The 16,106-nt window shown below is 43.0% G+C and overlaps 1 protein-coding gene across 1 annotated transcript in view; it reads right to left on the bottom strand.

The window, feature by feature from the left end:
* Positions 1 to 11,161: 11,161 nt before the first annotated feature.
* The window catches only part of TADA1 (transcriptional adaptor 1), a 33,796-nt gene continuing 28,851 nt past the window's right edge, over positions 11,162 to 16,106 (bottom strand). Inside the window, exons 7-8 of the mRNA XM_077276934.1 lie at positions 15,039 to 15,201; positions 11,162 to 11,481 (exon numbers count right to left, since the gene is read on the bottom strand). Of these exons, the coding sequence (XP_077133049.1) occupies positions 11,332 to 11,481; positions 15,039 to 15,201 (313 nt within the window). The 3' untranslated portion in view covers positions 11,162 to 11,331. The remainder of the gene's footprint in view (positions 11,482 to 15,038; positions 15,202 to 16,106) is intronic.

The following is a 16,106-nucleotide window of genomic DNA, read 5'->3' as shown; positions in this document are numbered from 1 at the left end:
TTCAGGTGTTGTTCTTTTCTCATATAACTGTTTACATGCATTGGTTTTGAGAAGCAACATTTATTTATCGGATTCCCATAATAATTATTTTCTGCTTTTGACCACTTAGCAAAAGGTTGAAGGTTCTGAACGCTGCTGAGAGTTCTTCAACACAGAAGGAAAATTGAAATTGGTCGGCACCAAGAAGGAGAACTCCGAGGAGGAGGACACTGATGAAGAGAAGGAGACTCTTAAAAACCAGTTACGGGAAATGGAGCTAGAATTGGCTCAGACTAAACTTCAGCTGGTAGAAGCCGAGTGTAAGATACAGGTAAACCATCAGTCACAAATCTTATCTGTACAGGTAAAAAAAAGAAAGCATTGACAACTATTAATAGTGGACACCAGTCTGATAATCTAAGAGCACTGTCGGAAGATTGAATTTCTACTAAAGCCAAAAGTGTACCTGTATTTTTTTTTTTTTTTTCGCTTTGTTTCTCCATAAATCAATAGCAAATATGGTGAATACATGGAACTTTGTAATATATTCTATGTGAGAAATCCTCTTCTTTCTCCTTCTCGATTGATCTTTCATTCTCAATTTATGGGTAAAAATGATCTACAGTGAATACAGCCTTTCCCCTTATTGACATGGAAGACAGTTGGTGCTCATAAAGTTCTATGGAAAACTGTAACTCCTCCCGCCTCCTTCCCCTAGAATGTTCTAAGCACCAATTGTCATCTCTTATTTTAGAAATGGGAACTTTTTTTTCTTTACTGAATACAGATTTTAGCCAGAGTGAAAGATTAGTCCAGGAGTAAAGAGAATCAGATTTCTTTAATAAAAATTAAAATAATGGTTACTCGTAAGCGCTCAACTTCTGCTTTGTATATGGATCTGTTTGTTTTGTTCGCTATTCATATGTGCTAAAAGTTGGCTGATTTTGGCAGGATCATGCAGCAGGTACAATAGAGAGGGACTCACATTCTGGAGACCCCCATACACCATAGATTTGTTATATTTCAGATTGATTTATCCTTTGCTCAGCCAAGCTTGTTTGTTTTTTGCCGCCCGCTGTGTAGCTGGTATCCAGTAAACACAGCGGGTTGCTAGGGACTGCGTTCCCCGCTCTCCCGCATGCAGGGAACATGCGGAGGCTGAGAAAATTTTTAAGTTCCCTGCTGGATTCGCAGGGAACTGAAATTCTCTCAAATGTGAACCTAGCCTTTAGAACCAAAACAAAATGTTAATTTGAAAGTATTTATCTTGCAGATGAGGAGACTCCTCCTCTACCAAAAAAGAGAGCTTGGCTGGCGAGTGAGCCGACAGAGACCGCAAAAGATGGCACAGTGTGGCGTGAAGTACAAGTGGGGAAACGTCTCCATTTCACCCCAATAGAACCGTACCCTACGGATGGAGAGCCAAGTGCTAAGGCCAGACGAAGTGTCCAGAGTCACCTTCAGAGCTTCCTGTTTTATCACTCTTGACATGCTTCATAGCATTCAAGAATGGACTACTCAACATGCACGTCACACAGAGCAGGTGGATTGGTTCATGGGTCTCCCGGAACTAATGGCATTTATTTCAGTCATTATCTTGTGGGGGGTGACCAAGGTTCCATCACTACGTGACAGCTGGTTAGCAAACCTGGCAAACCCAAGGATCATTGCAACTATGACCCGAAACCGCTTCCAAGACATCATGCAACACCTATGCTTTGATGACATGTTCACACGCAGTGAGCGAGTGGAGACCGATAAGTTTGCTGCAATCTCCGGTGTGTGGAGATCGTTTGTCACCAACTGCATCGCATCCTACAACCCTGGTCGACACATCACTATTGATGAACAGCTTTTCACGTCAAAGATTCGCTGCTGTTTTCTGCAATACATTGCAACAAAACCAGACAAGTTTGGCATCAAGTTTTGGGTGGCTTGCGACTTGAAATCAAAGTACATCTGTAATGTCCTCCCATATCTTGGCAAGGACCCCAGTCGTCCCAGCGGGGAGAGACTGTCCGAAACTGTAGTGATGAGGCTGATGGAACCATTCATGGACAAGTGCTGAACTGTAACCACGGACAATTTCTTTACATCATTGTCACTTGCACAACGACTGCTTAGCCGGAAAACCACAATCCTCGGCACAGTCAACAAGAGTCGCCGGACAATTCCTCAATCCGCTAGACAGATGGACCGCACTGAATTCACCACTCAGGTGTTTTCAACCACTGGTGCCACACTGACAGTGTATGCACCCAAACGAAAGAAGGCCGTCTACATTCTCAGCAGCATGCACAGCGTGGTTGAGACTGAGGATACCAACAAAAGGAAGCCAAACACGATCACACAATACAACCACACAAAGTGCGGTGTGGATGTAATGGACCAAATGGTGCGGGAGCACAGCGTGCGTGCAGGAACACGGAGATGGCCAGTCGCCGTGTTCTACAACATGATTGACATGGCAGCACTGAATGCTCATGTTCTTTATCAGGCATGCACTGGGGTGCAGGAGAGATGGGTGGACTTTCTGGCTGAGCTTGCAAAAGAGTTAGGTGGCTCTCATGTGACTGAAAAGAAGGCACGCAAGGAGAAACTCCTTCTGCAACAACCTTCCACACCCAGCCCTGGCAAAAGGGCGAAGTGTCAGGTCAACCATCAATGCACGAACAATTGTGCAACTGAGAGATGTGTTGACTGCTACAAATACACATGTGGCAAATGTACCAGGGACATACCCAGGCAGAGCCAGGTATGTTCCGACAGTGCAGACAGACTGCTGAGTGAGTGCTGAAACGCTAGTCACACAAGAAGGACATGCCACTCACACACACAGACGCAGCCCCCCACTGCAGCCTATTGTAAATATATGTGGAATTGTTTTATTCCTTGTATTTTTTTTTATTTTTATAACAAAAATAAAAAGCATGGAAACAAAACAGTTGTTCTTTTGTATATTTTTCACACTGAAATTTCAGTCCTCTTGTGCGATTTTCGCGCAAATTTTTTTTCGCTAGTGTGCTTGAGGCCTTAGAGACAAATGCTTCTGGTCATTACTCACAGCTGTACCTTTCTCTAAAATTTCTAATTCTCTATTTAAAATATATAAAAAATGATTCATTGTTTCAGTGCTTTTTTGCTCAAATAAATCTAAACTAAATACAATAAGTATAGTCTTTATATTATCAAATACAATAAACTGAATAGAACTAAGGGCTGAGTCACACAACGATATCGTTAACGATATCGTTGCAACGTCACGCTTTTGGTGATGCAGCAACGATCCCGCTAACGATCTCGTTATGTGTGACAGCGACCAACGATCAGGCCCCTGCTGGGAGATCGTTGGGGAATGATCAGGACCATTTTTTGGTCGCTGATCACCCGCTGTCATCGCTGGATCGGCGTGTTTGACGCCAATCCAGCGATGTGTTCACTTGTAACCAGGGTAAATATTGGGTTACTAAGCGCAGGGCCGCGCTTAGTAACCCGATATTTACCCTGGTTACCATTGTAAAAGTAAAAAAAAAAAAACAGTACATACTCACATTCTGATGTCTGTCACGTCCCCCGGCGTCCACAGGGTTAAAACTGCTTTCAGCAAGAGCGCTGCTATGCACGCGCTGCTGCCGAGAGCTTCCCTGCACTGACTGTGTCAGCGCCGGCTGTAAAGCAGAGCACAGCGGTGACGTCACCGCTGTTACTGCCGGCGCTGACACATTCAGTGCAGGGAAGCTCTAGGCAGCAGCGCGTGCATAGCAGCGCTCTTGCCTAAAGCAGTTTTAACCCTGTGGACGCCGGCGGGGAACGTGACAGACATCAGAATGTGAGTATGTAGTTTTTTTTTTTTTTACTTTTACTATGGTAACCAGGGTAAATATCGGGTTACTAAGCGCGGCCCTGAACTTAGAGACCCGATGTTTACCCTGGTTACCCGGGTGCTGCAGGGGGACTTCGGCATCGTTGAAGACAGTTTCAACGATACCGAAGTCGTTCCCCTGATCGTTGGTCGCTGGAGAGAGCTGTCTGACAGCTGCCCAGCGACCACACGACTTACAGGTCGTATCGCTGGTCGTGATCATTGGTAAGTGGTTTAGTGTAACTCCAGCTTTAAATATGACCCCTCTCTGGGACTTCTAGTGTTAGGTGTTCCCTTTATTTTTTTGAGCAGTGTATATATATATATATATATATATATATATATATATATATATATATATATATATATATATATATATATATATATATATATATATATATATATATATATATATATATATATATATACAGTGCCTACAAGTATTCAACCCCCTGCAGATTTAGCAGGTTTACACATTTGGAATTAACTTGGCATTGTGACATTTGGACTGTAGATCAACCTGGAAGTGTGAAATGCACTGCAGCAAAAAAGAATGTTATTTCTTTGTTTATTTTTTTTAAAAATTGTGAAAAGTCTTTTCAGAGGGTCATTTATTATTCAACCCCTCAACCCACCAGAATTCTGTTTGGTTCCCCTAAAGTATTAAGAAGTAGTTCAGGCACAAAGAACAATGAGCTTCACATGTTTGGATTAATTATCTCTTTTTCCAGCCTTTTCTGACTATTTAAGACCCTCCCCAAACTTGTGAACAGCACTCAAACATGGTCAACATGGGAAAGACAAAGGAGCATTCCAAGGCCATCAGAGACAAGATCGTGGAGGGTCACAAGGCTGGCAAGGGGTACAAAACCCTTTCCAAGGAGTTGGGCCTACCTGTCTCCACTGTTGGGAGCATCATCCGGAAGTGGAAGGCTTATGGAACTACTGTTAGCCTTCGACTGCCTGGACAGCCTTTGAAAGTTTCCTCCCGTGCCGAGGCCAGGCTTGTCCGAAGAGTCAAGGCTAACCAAGGACAACAAGGAAGGAGCTCCGGGAAGATCTCATGGCAGTGGGGACATTGGTTTCAGTCAATACCATAAGTAACGTACTCCACCGCAATGGTCTCCGTTCCAGACGAGCCCGTAAGGTACCTTTACTTTCAAAGCGTCATGTCAAGGCTCGTCTACAGTTTGCTCATGATCACTTGGAGGACTCTGAGACTGACTGGTTCAAGGTTCTCTGGTCTGATGAGACCAAGATCGAGATCTTTGGTGCCAACCACACACGTGACGTTTGGAGACTGGATGGCACTGCATACGACCCCAAGAATACCATACCTACAGTCAAGCATGGTGGTGGCAGCATCATGCTGTGGGGCTGTTTCTCAGCCAAGGGGCCTGGCCATCTGGTCCGCATCCATGGGAAGATGGATAGCACGGCCTACCTGGATATTTTGGCCAAGAACCTCCGCTCCTCCATCAAGGATCTTAAGATGGGTCGTCATTTCATCTTCCAACAAGACAACGACCCAAAGCACACAGCCAAGAAAACCAAGGCCTGGTTCAAGAGGCAAAAAATCAAGGTGTTGCAGTGGCCTAGTCAGTCTCCTGACCTTAACACAATTGAAAACTTGTGGAAGGAGCTCAAGATTAAAGTCCACATGAGACACCCAAAGAACCTAGATAACTTGGAGAAGATCTGCATGGAGGAGTGGGCCAAGATAACTCCAGAGACCTGTGCCGGCCTGATCAGGTCTTATAAAAGACGATTATTAGCTGTAATTGCAAACAAAGGTTATTCCACAAAATATTAAACCTAGGGGTTGAATAATAATTGACCCACACTTTTATGTTTAAAATTTATAAAAATTTAACTGAGCAACAAAACTTTTTGGTTTGTAAGATTTATGCATCTGTTAATAAATCCTGCTCTTGTTTGAAGCTTGAAGGCTCTAACTTATTTGCATCTTATTAAACCTGCTAAATCTGCAGGGGGTTGAATACTACTTTTAGGCACTGTATAGGTTTGTGAAAAAATATTTTTGAGAAGTATAATTCATATTGAATATTTGTCTGTGTTTTCACATGGCCTAGATTCATGTACATGTGCTGCTGTGTTCTTTTTTTATCTATCTAGTGTGTTTTGAAGAATATTTCCTTGTAAGGCTATGTGCACACGTCAGGATTTCTTGCAGAAATTTCCTGAACAAAACCGGACATTTTCTGCAAGAAATCCGCATGCGATTTTCTTGTGTTTTTTTTTGCGTTTTCCTAGCGTTTTTTTTCCAGAAGTTCTGGGATGCAATAATATAGTGGGAAATAAGCAAAATTAATGAACATGCTGCCTTTTTTACGTGGAAAAAAACGCAACACATGAACAAAAATTGCAGAATGCATTATAAATGATGGGATGCATATGTATGCACACTTTAAGCATTTTTATAGCGAAAAAACGTGAAAAATCCTGAACGTGTGAACACAGCCTTTGGCTATGTTCACAAAATGTGGATTTTGCTGCGTTTCCGCAGCGGTTTCCCATGCGTTTACAGTACAATGTAAACCTATGGGAAACGCAATCCACAGTGCACATGCTGCGGAAAAAAAGGCGCGGAAACGCAGCGGTTTACATTCCGCAGCATGTAAATTCTTTGTGCGGAATCCGCAGCGGTTTTACACCTGCTCCATAATAGAAAACCGCAGGTGTAAAACCGCAGTGGAATCCGCTCAAAACCGCAGTAAATCCGCAGGATTAACGCAGTGTTTTTGCCCTGCGGATTTATCAAATCCGCTGCGGGAAAAATCCGCAGTGGACCATTCTACGTGTGCACATACCCTTAATGTCCGAGAACTGCTGTATGTAAAAGCTCATGTTAAAAATCACATTGCACACGGATTGCATACGGACGTTGCAATAAAAAAAAAAAAACTGATTGACATCGAATGACAATCGCATGTTTTACCTCCGTTTTTTTGGTCCGGAAATAGGACCATTTTTTTTCTCACAAATGGATATGAGGACTTAGGGTACTGTCACACTCTGCAACTTTCCAACGATCACGACCAGGGATACGACCTGGCCGTGAACGTTGGTAAGTCGTTGTGTGGTCGCTGGAGAGCTGTCACACAGACAGCTCTCCAGCGACCAACGATGCCGAAGGCCCCGGGTAACCAGGGTAAACATCGGGTTACTAAGCGCAGGGCCGCGCTTAGTAACCCGATGTTTACCTTGGTTACCATCGTAAAAGTAAAAAAAACCCAAACAGTACATACTCACATTCCGGTGTCCGTCAGGTCCCTCGCAGTCTGCTTCCCGCTCTGAGTGCCGCCGTAAAGTGAAAGCACAGCACAGCGGTGACGTCACCGCTGTGCTCTGCTCTTACTTTACGGCCGGCAGTCAGAGTGGGAAGCAGACTGCGAGGGACCTGACGGACACCGGAATGTGAGTATGTACTGTTTGTTTTTTTTTACTTTACGATGGTAACCAGGGTAAACATCGGGTTACTAAGCGCGGCCCTGCGCTTAGTAACCCGATGTTTACCCTGGTTACAAGTGAACGCATCGTTGGATTGGTGTCACACACACCGATCCAACGATGACAGCGGGAGATCCAGCGACGAAAGAAAGTTCCAAACGATCTGTTACGACGTACGATTCTCAGCAGGGTCCCTGATCGCTGCTGCGTGTCAGACACAGCGATATCGTATGGATATCGCTGGAACGTCACGGATCGTACCGTCATAGCGACAAAAGTGCCACTGTGAGACAGTACCCTTAGCCTCACTCTTCCCACCTGCTCTTCTGCTGTAACAAGCGGGGTAATAGGATTGGGGTTGCATTGCTCTCGGTCTCAGCTGAAGTATATAATGAATTTGAATTACTAATTTTTAATGTTTGCCTAAAATGAAAAGCCTAAAAATAAAATATGGGAGTCGGAGGCTTGGGACGCCATCACACATACCTCAATTGTAGTATAATAAGGTTAATTACAAATAACCACCTGACCTCTTCATCATTTATTTTCTACTTGGTAACCATGAGCTTCAGACCTTCCTTGACTCTTTTCACACACTTACCTGTGGATCTGATTGCCAGAGCCCGCAGTTAGATGCAGAGGTCAGGGGAGTGGGACTGAGCATCAATGAACGTGCCTCCGATGACGCACCATGTGTCACATTTAGCCAAGATTTCCGAAACCTCATCTGCAAGTATTCTACTGATTTTGCAGGGCAAACCAGCCACATCTGAATGAACCCTTATGGAGGACAAGTGTGGCTTACAGGTTTTCTGCAACACAAGGGCAAGCTCCTGACAACTGTAATTTTGGTCTGTGTGGACACTAATATCACACATGGATAGCACACAGATTAATTCAAGTCAAATGGTCAATGCTAATTTCTCACACAGACCAAAAAATGAAAAAAATAAATAAAAATTTGCAGACACCATAATCTTGAGATTTCACAAGTTCGTGTGAATTCAACCCAAGTCATATGAGCCAATGTTGAATTTGGTCATTTTTACAAGAGTGTAATCTGGGCATCTTTGCACTCTATTATGGCAATAAGTAAAGCCGCATAGATAATAATCTGATTTACAGTATCACAGCTTCCTATAATGCTGTCAGATCAGACCATTAGACCTGCAGCCAATTACAGGGTAAAACTGAGAACATATTATCCTTGTATTAAACTGGACTTTCTCTGATCCTCCCTCTGTTCATTAAAGGGACTCTGTCACCTGAATTTGGAGGGAACAATTTTCAGTCATATGGGCGGGGTTTTCGGGTGTTTGATTCACCCTTTCCTTACCCGCTGGCTGCAATATTGGATTGAAGTTCATTCTCTGTCCTCCATAGTACACTCCTGAGTAAGGCAAGATTGCCTTGTGCAGGCCTGTACTACGGAGGACAGAGAATGAACTTCAATCCAATATTGCAGCCAGCGGGTAAGGAAAGGGTGAATCAAACACCCGAAAACCCCGCCCATATGACTGAAAATTGTTCCCTCCAAATTCAGGTGACAGAGTCCCTTTAAGGGAATCAGATTCCGGTCTTTCCTCTGCATTCAGTCTCTGCCATTTACTCGCTGTGAAGGACACTGAATAGCTTATATTTGTGCTATGAAGACACAATATCCACAGTACAATTATATAGGCAGCTCCTAGTACAGGCAGCAGGGATATTTGGAAAGCTAGCCATGCAGCATACACAGTGAAGGAAATAATTATTTTATCCCTTGCTGGTTTTGTAAGTTTCCCCACTGACAAAGACATGAACAGTCTATTATTTTAAGGGTAGGGTAATTTTAACATTGAGAGATAGAATATCAAAAATAAAATCCAGAAAATCACATTGTATAAATTATATATATATGTATTTGCATATTGCAGTGAGAAATAAGTATTTGATCCCTCTGGCAAACAAGACTTAATACTTGGTGGTAAAACCCTTGTTGGCAAGCACAGCAGTCAGAAGTTTTTTGTAGTTGAAGATGAGGTTTGTGCACGTCCGGAGGAATTTTGTTCCACTCCTCTTTGCAGATCATCTCTAAATCTTTAAGATTTTCAGGCTGTCGCTTGGCAACTTGGAGCGTCAACTCCCTCCATAAGATTTCTATGGGATTAAAGTCTGGAAACTGGCTAGGCCACTCCATGACCTTAATGTGCTTCTTTTTCAACCACTCCTTTGTTGCCTTGGCTGTATGTTTTGGGTCATTGTCTTGCTGGAAGACCCAGCAACGACCCATTTTTAATATCCTGGCGGGGGAAGGAGGTTGCACTTAAGAATTTACGGTATATGGCTCCATCCAGTCTCCCATTGATGCGGTGAAGTAGTCTTGTGCCCTTAGCAGAGAAACACCCACAAAACTTAATGCTTCCACCCCCATGCTTGACAGTGGGGACGGTGTTCTTTGGCTCATAGGCATTTCTCTTCCTCGAAACACAGCGAGTTGAGCTAATGCCAAAGGCCTCAATTTTTGTCTCATCTGACCACAGCACCTTCTCCCAATCGCTCAGAATCATCCAGGTGTTCATTGGCAAACTTCAGACGGGCCTGCACATGTGCCTTCTTGCGCAGGGGGTCCTTGTGGACACTGCAGGATTTTAAACCTTTACGGTGTAATGTGCTAGCAATGGTTTTCTTGGTGACTGTGGTCCCAGCTGCCTTGAGATTATTAACAAGTTCCCCCTGTGTAATTTTAGGCTGATCTCTCACCTTCTTCATGATCAAGGATATCCCACGAGGTGAGATTTTGCATGGTGCCCGAGATCAATGTCGATTAACAGTAACAGTCAAGACAGCTGTCTATAATGCAGGTAACGAGTTGATTAGGAGTGTCTACCTGATCTGTAGGAGCCAGAACTCAATGGTTGGTAGGGGATCAAATACTTATTTCTCACTGCAAAATGCAAATAAATTTATATAATTTCTACAATGTGATTTTCTAGATTTTATTTTTTTGATATTCTGTCGGTCTATGTTTACATTAAACTACCCGTAAAATTATAGACTGTTCATGTCTTTTTGTCAGTGGGCAAACTTACAAAATCAGCAAGGGATCAAATATTTATTTCCTTCACTGTAGTGCCACTTACCAGAAAACACTACATTGCTCTCACGCCGAGGAGGCAGTTTTCAGATGCTCGGATTTAAGCTGCCACATGGGTGAAGAAGTCTCTAGGGAAATGTGAATTAAATGACCAGCTGCAAATTATCAGTTTCTACTTATCTAACCCAGATGACCATGTTCCATGCTGGAACACTGACCCTGACAATGCAGCCCACACTGGATGGGTTAGGATGGATTCTGCGAGTGTTCAGGTCATTTTAATTCACAAAACTAATACCTACCAAACTAAGGCTGCAGCTCATGGTGAGGAAGCCACACATACCGCAACGAGGAAGCCACGCACACTGCGGTAACTGCGGTGAGGAAGCCACGCAATGAAATTAACCCCCGACCCTCCTGAATTGGGAATTAGCTGCAATCAAATTCACAATTTTTGGCCAACCCACAATTGAGGATGACATTAAAAGACAAATTAATTGAATTCACTCAATCAACTACCCAGCCATATTTACTCATCCAGACGATGTTTTCGGTCCACTAACGGCCGATTATATCCAATGTGCTAGTGCACTTCAGAGTTTTTCGACATGGAACAAAAAAAATGCAGCATTCACAATTCTGGATGTTTTAGGGACAATAACAGCGGTTACCGGTACATCCTGTACATTCTTAGCAGTAGCAGGACTGCGTTTTCTGTTTTGCCAATGTTTTGTTCTGATTTTAGATTTTTGAATTAAGACTGATGTACAAAATGATGCTTTTCTGTTTATTTAACAAAAATGATGAAGTTGATATAAGCCTGAGTTGAAAAAAGTTGTAGATTGGTCTTAAAAAATGTTTTCAGCCCATTAGTTGTAGGGCACAGCAGTTCAGAAAAAAGTATGGTGTATGGGGAGGTTTCTCCATAAAAAGGCTTCGGTGTTTAACTGAATAGTCCTTCCTTGGCCGTTAACCTCTGTCGATGAATTTGGTCTTGCTGAAGCTCCTCTTGGCTCGGGTGCCAAAGTCTCATTATGATTCGCTCCATGTTCAGTGCATAAACAGTGTGAGAAGGGATGACTTCTCTGTGAATCTGAAAAAGAGGTAAAAACTGAGGTCAGGGTCTTCACTTCCACATTTAAACTCAGTAAGGCTACCTTCACACTAGCGTCGTACGACGTACCAACGCATGCTGTGAAAAAAAAGCACAACGGGGGCAGTGGATGTAGTTTTACAACGCATCCGCTGCCCCATTGTGATGTCCAGGAGGAGGGGGCGGAATTCCGGCCGCGCATGCGCAGTCGGAAATGGCGGACACGACGCACAAAAAAGTTACATGGAACTTTTTTTGTGCCGACGGTCCGCCAAAACATGACGCATCCGTCGCACGACGGATGCGACGTGTGGCAATGCGTCGCTAATGCAACCCTATGGGGAAAAAATGCATCCTGCAAGCAACTTTGCAGGATGCGTTTTTTCTCCAAAACAACGCATTGCGACGTGCGTCGTACGACGCTAGTGTGAAAGCACCCTAAGTTGTGTTCAGAAGTACCAGACATCCACACGTGAAAGGCATTATTAACCCTCACAGTTATGTATAGGGTTTGCATGCAAGTAGTGAATGTGGATTTATATGGGGGCTTGCCCTATTCAATTCACTAATCTAGACATTATTAGGCTGGTTCCACACTTGCGTTTTGATCTGCAGCGTATTAAAAAAAAAAAACGCATGTGGTGAAAAAACGCATGTAAACGCGGCAAAACGCCGCGTTTTTGCATGCAGAAAAAAAACCGCGGCGTTTTTCCCTGCGTTTGCGTTTTTTAAACGCATGCTGAGAAGTGTGTGACAGCTGCCAATCATCAAAATCAACTAGAAAACCCACTATAAACAGAAATAGCTAGGGTTAGGGTTAGGATCCCTAGAAACCCTAGGGATCCTAACCCTAACCCTAGCCCTAACCCTAGGGATCCTAACCCTAACCTTAAGGGTTAGGATCCTAACCCTAAGGGTTAGGGTTAGGATCCCTAGGGTTACTAGGGATCCTAACCTTAGGGTTAGGGTTAGGATCCCTAGTAACCCTAGGGTTAGGGTTTTCTTGTGTTTAGGGTTAGGGTTTTCTTGTTTTTTCTTGTGTTTTTCTATAAAAACGCATGCGTTTACATAGACAGCAATACATTTTTTTGCCACGAAAAAACGCATGCCTTTTTTTGCGGCAAAAAAACGCCACTAGAAATTACTACAGGTTGCATTTCTGCAACTAAACGCACGCGTCAAAACGCATGCTAAAAAACGCATGCGTTTTTTAATGTTAAGTATAGAAAAAAAACGCATGCGTTTTTTAGCGTTAAAACGCTGCAGATCAAAACGCAAGTGTGAAACCAGCCTTAGAAAGGCTGTTCACACCTAATAAAATGTTTTTCAGAAACTTTCCGACATGTTGTAAAATAAAGAAAAAATATATATAAAAAAACGAATTAAGTATATGCACCCTTCATATTCCCGGATGCTTCCCTTCCAACAGTTCCTGTACTTTTTATTTTCTCACCCCATCAAATGCCCATCAAGTAGGGGGAAGTACAAAGAATGATGGAGGATCCAGGCAGCGTTCAATGTAATGTGGCAGAAGACATGAAGGAGAGTTTGGTTTATCTTTTATTTTACAACATGGTGAGGATTTCTGAAAAAGTATGTACCATTATGGATAGCCCCTTTAACCACTTCCCAACACTGGAAGGACTAGCACTTGCTATGTCTGATACCTGTGTATAATGCGGGTTCAGGAGCTGATCCTGCAGCTTACACCTTGCAGACTTGAGCAGTTACATAACCAGCAGTGAGAGGAGCTGTGTCAGGTATGATGCAGGTTCAGCCACCAAACACAGGGATCAGACATATGACATATTAGTACGTCATATGTCAGGAAAGTCAAGAGAACGGTTCACGAGGATAAGAGTGTCCAGTTTCTACTCTTATTTTAAGATGCACCCCAAATTTAAAGTAGGCAAATAGTAAAAAAAAAAAATTAAATTTGAAAACGTTGTGTTCGTCTAAGGGTATGTGTCCACGTTCAGGATTGCATCAGGATTTGGTCAGGATTTTATGCAGGTAAAATCCTGACCAAATCTGCACCTGAGGTCACTGGCAGGTCACCTGCGTTGTCCTTGCGTTTTTTCTGCAATGTAAGGACATACTGCATTCTTAAAAGACGCGCCGCATGTGCGTTTTCGCGGGTGTGCCGCATGCGTCTTTTACTGCATAGTGGAGACGGGATTTCATTAAATTCCCTCCATTATGCTGTAACATCTGGACACTGCGGCTCAACGCTGCGTCAAAAACGCAGCGTTTCCTGAACATGGAAACATACCCCTATAGTCCGAATTTAGCTTCCCAGGGAGGGGGGAAAGCTGCGGTCTCTGGGCTGGGTGGAGGAGGAGTCTCGGCAGTGCAAGGCAGGAGCCATTGATCTCCCGTTGGTGGGTTTCAGGAAAATGGCGGTGGGAGGGGGTGGGGAGTGTGTAAAAAGAAAATACGGTTTTCTTCTCTTTGCCTCTAGGTCTATTACATCGTGTGATTAGAAGCAGACCAACTGTATTTTCCTGTACACTATATTAAAAAAAAACGGTGTCGTTCAAAACTAGAACTCGTCCCACAATAAAATAAGCCCTAGAATAACTATGTCGACAGAAAACTAAAATATATATATATATATATATATATATATATATATATATATATATATATATATATATATATTTTTTTTTTTTTTTTTTCTTTTATTATGGTTTGCTTTATAATGGGAGAAAAAAACAAAAACAAAACTGAATATGGCCCAGCGAGGAAGAGCTAAAAGTACCTACTAACAGTGAGCTGGAGCTGCACTCACACCCACTGACCAGCAGTCTACCAGCGCTCTCCTACCATAATGTTCTGTCACCTATTCGCAACTGGAAGTGATTCAACTGCAGGAAAACCCAAGTGGGTGATCTGCTGAGCGCGTGTCAGTTTTAGCCTTTTATCAATTACGTCATCCCAGAAAAATAATTGGTGACTGTCATAACCACTTTGGTGGGAATAGGCCTCATGGGTGGTCTGATCTTTTAAGTCCAAGTGGGTGTTATCAGATAGCAACTCATACAGGGAGAAGTCCACACCACCAGTGAAATCACCCACTCGGACATAGCTACAGTTAACTCATAGGAGTCAAATAATTTGCTAATATCTCCACAATGGAAAATGAAACTATAAAACAAACAAAAAAAATATAAGTTTATTCTGCTCTACAGCCATTATTACATGGTGGGTCCAGTTCAACGCAAAAAAAATTGGTAAACGGTCGTCTTAAATGTACTGAAGCATTAAAATTAAAAATTTCCCTTCAATGGAACAAGAGGGCAGAGGTAGAGACCCCCTGAAAGATATTCCTGAAGAATTACCCATTCGCCACAAAACTTTCCAGGCAAGTAATGTTCTCCTGGCATTCACCAAACCCAGAATCGTCTATCAGACTCCAGACAGAAGAGCGTAGGCCGCATTAAGCCGGTACGGTGAGCTTGGATCCATGACTCTATAATCTATTTTCTGAGACGATAATGTTTTCAGGATATGGCACAGATATTTTAAAAGGCCGTGAAATTATGCACTGGCATTACCTTCAAGGTTTCTAAAAGATCATACATGTTAACGGGAGGCAGGCTGGGCGGAAGGTTGTCCCCAGAACAGGCTAATAAGAGGGCAGCTTGTTGTTCGGCGTCATCCGGATGTAGACTTGTTCCAGGATTCTGGTTTCCATTGTGAGCAGGGATCATGGGTGGACTGAAAACACAGAAGACACAATTTTATCAAAAAGGGAACAAATTCAAATTTCCAGTAAGGTATGTGATGTTGAAAGAAAAACTGCTGAAAATATGGCCAACAATTAATTCAGAAGCATTCCCTCTAAAAAAAAAAACCCCAAAAACTAACAAATTATGTATTGTTGTTTTGTATGACTGTGATACTGTGTCTTAAAGGGAATCTGTTAGAAGAATCAACCCTCCCAAGCCATCTGTATGGACATGCAGGTCATAGGAAGCGGAATAACATGATACCTTTGACATCTGCAATCTGATGTCTTATTCCAGAGAAATCCAGGTTTTTCTTAACATGTAAATAAGCTGTTAAGATCTATGAGCCGTACATAGATCTCCTTGAGAATCTGTCTCCGCAGATTATTAGAAATGAAAGGGGGTGTTAACATTGTGAGACATGTAATAACTGACAGTTGTAATGAGAGATCTGCAGCGAGATCAGGAGAAAAGACTAATTCAGTACAGCAGAGCTGAACTATGGCTCACTACAAGCACCTGTGCAGCTGCAGCTCCCCTCTCATAGTGCAGTCAGCTCTGCTGCTGAGCTGTAACTGATGACAACTAATAGTGATGAGTAATCGTGCTCAGATAAAGTGTTATCCGAGCATGCTGGTGTTCTAACAGTGTCTTTGGCGTGCTCGAAAAATATGTTAGTTTGTTAGGCAATAATCCCTGACTGTGTTGCGGCTGTCAAACAGTCATGAGACATGCAGGCGCGGCGATTTGAACACATTATTCGAGCGCGTCTAAGTCACTTCGTTAGCACCCGGGCATACTCGAATAACACCTTATCCCAGCACGATCGTTCATCACTAACATCGAATACTTCTTTAGCTTCCATCTCACAGTCAGCTAGTGCGGGTGGAGTAC

Source organism: Ranitomeya variabilis, chromosome 8 (assembly GCF_051348905.1).
Source record: "Ranitomeya variabilis isolate aRanVar5 chromosome 8, aRanVar5.hap1, whole genome shotgun sequence".
Classification (NCBI taxonomy): Eukaryota; Metazoa; Chordata; class Amphibia; order Anura; family Dendrobatidae; genus Ranitomeya; species Ranitomeya variabilis.
Note: the sequence above shows the minus strand (reverse complement) of the source record. Positions and strands in the feature narration are given on the sequence as shown.